Below are 6,000 nucleotides of genomic sequence, written 5' to 3'. Positions count from 1 at the left end.
TAATTTTTAATTAACCCTTACTACTCGTTCAGTAACGTGTGATAATTTAGGAACGCTTCCAGGGGAACTTAATTAATAAAGGAATTACAGCTCTATTCCTAACGGGTTAATTTTTAATTAACCCTAACTACTCATTCAGTAACCTTGTGACACAGAATTAATATTGGTACCTATCACAATAAAGACAATAACCTACAGTGTACCTAGGTTGTCTAGGATGACTGGCTAAGCTTTATATTACCAAATACTCATATAATGTTAGAACAAAAAGTCTACGATTTACTTCGTCAGATGACCGAAGACACTGTCTAAAGAATATTGGTATAATACAGTATCAAAATATTTAAAGTCACATCAATCACATCAAGGTTATACACAGAGCAGAAATGATATTTACCAAAGTCCAAACGGACTAACGTTCCCGCGAAGCTTCCTTTTCGTTCTCCTCGATATCTCTAAAACACTAGCTATTTATTATAAATCAGGATTTTGCCTGGGGGTACAAGGCGGTACCTCACGTATCATCTCATATTCTACCTCTACTAGAGTCGGTATATTTCTCTCTGATCGTCAGTCTGGCTGTCGCCAACCGCGAGCAATCTCCTGGCCATAAACAGCACTACCGGAGATATTACGTAACTACTAGCCACATGGCCTCCGCACCTGGCTGGGTGTGTATTAGGCGTACCGATCGAGGACCGTCGCGCAGAAGTATTACGTAACAACTTGCCCATCTGGGCTTACGTGCAATGAAACTGCACACGGCCCTCTAACACAAGTAAAATCGCCACAGGCGAAAACAAATTAAGAGCATGTACCGTCACACATCCAATAGCCGATGATTAATAATTCAATGTGCTCTAGTGGTGTCGTAAAACAAAACAAACTTTAACTTTATCTTTCTTGAAAGGAAAACTGTCAACCAATTATTCATACAAGAAGACTCTAAAGGGACAGTCCTGAGTTTGCTGCACTTTTTAAGATGCTATCGAGTAACAGAGACTTTTTAATGATTGTAATTACATATCGAATATATTTTTTCTGCATAAAATATTAGTGGCTGTATATTAAACGTGTTTCTGATCGTTCTAATAGTTGTACTAGGATACATTTCATCTTATTTCCTAAAATGTTGTTTTTTCGTACGTACGAAATTACTTGAAGATAAAATCCAGTTTGGGCTTCTTACAAATATTGAGGCGACCAAAATCACATTCAATATACAAACTCTGATATTCTAAACTATAATATGATATGATATGATATGATATGATATGATATGATATGATATGATATGATATGATATGATATAATATAATATAATATAAGGAAATATATTTAAAGGGACATTCCCGAGTTTGCTGCATTGTAAGATGTTTTCGACTAATAAAATATTTCTACGATTAAACTTACATATTAAATATATTTTCTTGTTTAGAATATCAGTGTCTGTATATAAATATTTTATTAGTCGGAAACATCTTACAATGCAGCAAACACGGGAATGTCCCTTTAATATGCAAATTTAATCGTAGAAATATCTTATTAGTCGGAAACATCTTACAATGCAGGAACCTCGGGAATGTCCCTTTAATATGCAAATTTAATCGTAGAAATATCTATTAGTCGGAAACATCTTACAATGCAGCAAACTCGGGAATGTTCCTTTAATATGCAAATTTAATCGTAGAAATATCTTATTAGTCGGAAACATCTTACAATGCAGCAAACTCGGGAATGTCCCTTTAATATGCAAATTTAATCGTAGAAATATCTTATTAGTCGGAAACATCTTACAATGCAGCAAACTCGGGAATGTCCCTTTAATATGCAAATTTAATCGTAGAAATATCTTATTAGTCGGAAACATCTTACAATGCAGCAAACTCGGGAATGTCCCTTTAATATGAAAATTTAATCGTATAAATATCTTATTAGTCGGAAACATCTTACAATGCAGCAAACTCAGGAATGTAGTCCATCCAGTGTTTTGGCAGATCAGCCATATTCACAGATGTATTGATCGTATCAACATCATAGACGCTCGTCAGTCCATCTAAGAACCGGTTTGACACTTGGTTCCTTCCTTCACATATTTCTTGGATCACCCTTATGCTGATGTTTTACATTTCGATTTTGTATGATTGAAGCTTAAAGGGACATTCCCGAGTTTTCTGCATTGTATGATGTTTCCAACTAATAAAATACTTCTACGATTAAACTTACATATTAAATATATTTTCTTGTTTAGAATATCAGTATCTGTATATTCAGTGTTTCTGGTCGTCTTAATATTTGCAAGAAGCCCAAACAGGATTTTGTCTTCAAATAATTTCGTACGTACGAAAAAATAATATTTTAGGAAATAAAATGAAAGTACAAATATTAAAACGATCAGAAACACGTTTAATATACAGTCACTAATATTGTATGCAGATATTTGATATGTAATTACAATTGTTAAAAAGTCTGTTAGTCGATAGCATCTTAAAAAGTGCAGCAAACTCAGGAATGTCCCTTTAATGCTTTTTTCTTATGCGGGGAACAGGCCACCCTATAGGGATGACGAAATATCTATTGCATTATCTGTGACCTCTTCCCGCACCGAATCCCTCCCTGACTTGAAATGAAACATCGTTTATATAACACGTTCGACCATAATGGTGGATTGGTTCACTCCCATAAGACAGACGTCCCATAAGGCAGACATGCCATTTGATAGACAAAACTCTTTATTGGGTTATGTAATGTATCCTGTACACCCCTGACTGCGTTAATGGTATTGCTCCAATCTGCTCAGCAAGCTATGCTGCAGTGCAACAGCAGTCTTAATTAATGAGCTGATTTCATGCAAACAACAGCGAGAGCTTAATTGTAATCTGGTAAATGCAATTAATAAATGTAAAGATACAGTGCTTGGTGGATTTTCCACTGCAATATCTCCATTCAATTCATTTCACTTCAGATTGACAATGTTTTGTTTTTATATCAATGATTACCGCACAGTTATGACAGTACCTATTTAAAAAAAATTGTTATATCTACCAATTCCACACAGGCAACTAGGAGAAGTTAATTGTAATCTGCTAAACAGAATTAACAAATGTAAAGATACTGTGTTTTATGATGTCCGTGTTTTTAGAGTTTAGCAACATCCGTATACAATTCATTTCACAATTGATAGTCCGATAAAGCATTCACCGATTTTACAGTATGCTGCGAGTGGCAATACAATCTTATAGGGATGTTCGCCGAAGCAGGAAATGACGCAGTGCGGCGCATGCGCGTAAAACTGGTTGGCAGAAACCATTTCTTTTATCATTGCAATGGATGACCAGATCACAAAGAAATTAGTTTTGAATGGCCCTTTGTCGGCGTATGCGAGTGCATTAACCCCTGAAGCAAAAGAACGGTACTACAGAAAGCTGCTTTACGATTCTGAAACGAAAACGTTGCCCGACCCGTACAGTTTAGGTGGGAAATGGAGCACAAATCCAAGCAACTGGCCAGATTTAACTTTTGGAGATATTTATCTCTATTTAATCGACACACCATCCATCTACAACAAAGATTCAATGAAAGCCTACAAATCGCTGGAAGCATACAAGTAAGTAACAATGTGAAAATTTATTTTTATTTATCCTATAATTACTTTGTCTTTTCATTGCATGCACACGCTATTATATAATAATAATTTATAAATTGGTGTACAATTATTATACAAAATAATATATATATATATTTTTTTTTTTTATATACCCTGTATATATATATATATTGAAAATCACTAACCATGGGAGTAGGGCAAGTGTATACATTAAAAAAAAAAATTAAGCTGTTGATTTTCATAATTTCATTTACATGTATATATATATACATGCATACATGTATGCACATGTATACATGTATACATGTATAATCATTAATGCACATAACTAAATTCTAGTTGATATATATTATTACTAATATTATTTTTTCATATAAAACAAAATATGCTGATATAGCACTGATATAATTTTTTCATGTCTACATGTATATGTATGTATATTTTTTGTATTATACAGGTATGTTGTTAGCGGACATGTGCAGGTTGTGCTGTCAAATCCAGTAGATGACAAGTGCCCTTTCATTGCATTGAAATCTAAAGTGACTCCTTCGCAGAGGGCAAGGGACAAGCCACATGAGCCATGGGTTTTCTTGGAGAAAAACAGCGGCACAGTTTACTGTGCACACTGTACCTGTATGGCCGGGTATGATACTACATATAGTTATCTAAATAAAGAAATATGTGTGAGCTATGCATACCTGCTAGTGCTGGTTATTGCTATTGACTTCCTAATCAATAATCAGACTTTGCAGATCAATTTATAATCGTTTTAGTTCCACATAAATGGAAGTCAACATAGCAGACGAATGAAAGTAACAACTTCACAGTTTATATAGTAACCTGTTTAGTGACATATGCAACAGTGACCATCTAAAATAGATTATTTTGAAGGAAGCTGTGACATCTGTGCTAATAACTGTCAGCATCTGCTTCCGTCATTTTGAGATGTTTCATCTTACGAAAAATAAGACGGTAATACTACTAATAGCAAAAATAGATTATAACACTTGTGAACTCAAGTTTATTAACGAACTAAATGTATGTGTGCAAATTTTGATAATCGATTAAGAGTGAACAGAACAGATTGATAATCTTTTTTATTACCTAGATCAATAAATTAAACGATTATATGATTAATCGCTCCAGCCCTATAATACCTGCATATAGCTAATTTGGCTAAAATTATAAAGAAAGCTAATTGGTTCTTTCCTAAATGTTTTACGACTTTAGGTTTAGAAAAAAAATTACTTTGTACATTTAACTTTTCGGAATGTTTGTACATCATTTACTTACCTGCATTCAAACCCAAGTTTTTCATATATATGCAAATTGTTTAATAATAGTTATTGTGTTATACATGTAGGCTAGGTGAAGTATGCAGCCATGTTGGAGCTCTTTTGTTCAAGATCGAGATGGGTGTTAAGATGGGTATGACCCAAACCAGCTCAACCAGTAAAGCTTGTCAGTGGAATAGCACTTTTCGAAAAGAGGTAATTTGATCAGACATATTTGTTTTCTCCAACAGAGGCCTTTACATATATGATTTCTCCCTTTAAATGTTTTCCTATTTACAATGTAGCTTTGCACATTTACTGCCACAAAACACACATTAACTGTTACTAATTACATTTATAATATTACATATATATATATATATATATATATATATATATATATATATATATATTAAAAGCATGAAAATGTGAAATTAGCACTTGTATGGGTCGACCCACTAAACTGGTAGTGGTATTTATATCTTGACCACAGAGGCAGCATGGTACTGAAATAAAAATGTATGATGTAGAGTAAGGACTAACAATGCAGCAGCTGTAGAAAAAAACCTGACATATACATGGAAATTATATAAATTTATTCTTTAAATGTTGACAACATTCATGTACAATGCATTAAACACTTCAATTTTTTTTTTATATAAACTAAGGGTATTATCTAATGAATGCTAGAATTGTTTTCTTTGATACTGGATGACTAAAATTATTTATTAAAAGAAAGCCTGCTTACACAAAGAATGTTTTTGCCTAAAATGATCTACTGTATTTTGTTTAACTTTATTATTGTATTATTGTTTATTATGGATCATTTATTTTTAGGTCGCTCCAACAACAATAACTGATATATTTCAGGAGATTAAAGGCAAAAGGAAGAAGGAAATTAAGACGGTTCAAGCCAGTGGATCTGCGCCATTGCCACCCTCAGAAGAACTACACAAGTTGTATGCCCTGGTACCAAATGCATCTTTTTTTACATCAGTCTCCATACCAGGACTAACAGATAACCTCCCCACTGATCACAATCTGCCATGTATCCAAAAATATCCAAAATTGTTAACAACATTCAGTGGAACACTGTTGGAAGATAATTCTAATTTTGAG

At 33.5% G+C, this 6,000-nt stretch overlaps 2 protein-coding genes across 2 annotated transcripts in view; one reads left to right on the top strand and one right to left on the bottom strand.

Moving 5' to 3' along the window:
* LOC121372578 (laccase-5-like) overlaps nucleotides 1-6,000 on the bottom strand; it is a 49,179-nt gene that overhangs the window by 22,394 nt on the left and 20,785 nt on the right. The gene's annotated exons all lie outside the window — the stretch shown is intronic.
* On the top strand, nucleotides 3,274-5,227 carry LOC121372585. The gene is made up of 2 exons (XM_041498994.1): nucleotides 3,274-3,607; nucleotides 4,065-5,227. Exons 1-2 carry the CDS (start codon nucleotides 3,327-3,329, stop codon nucleotides 4,369-4,371), a joined length of 588 nt encoding a protein of 195 aa, XP_041354928.1. The 5' UTR covers nucleotides 3,274-3,326; the 3' UTR covers nucleotides 4,372-5,227.

Source organism: Gigantopelta aegis, chromosome 1 (genome assembly GCF_016097555.1).
Source record: "Gigantopelta aegis isolate Gae_Host chromosome 1, Gae_host_genome, whole genome shotgun sequence".
Taxonomy (NCBI): Eukaryota; Metazoa; Mollusca; class Gastropoda; order Neomphalida; family Peltospiridae; genus Gigantopelta; species Gigantopelta aegis.
This window is presented reverse-complemented; position numbering and strand designations above follow the sequence as displayed.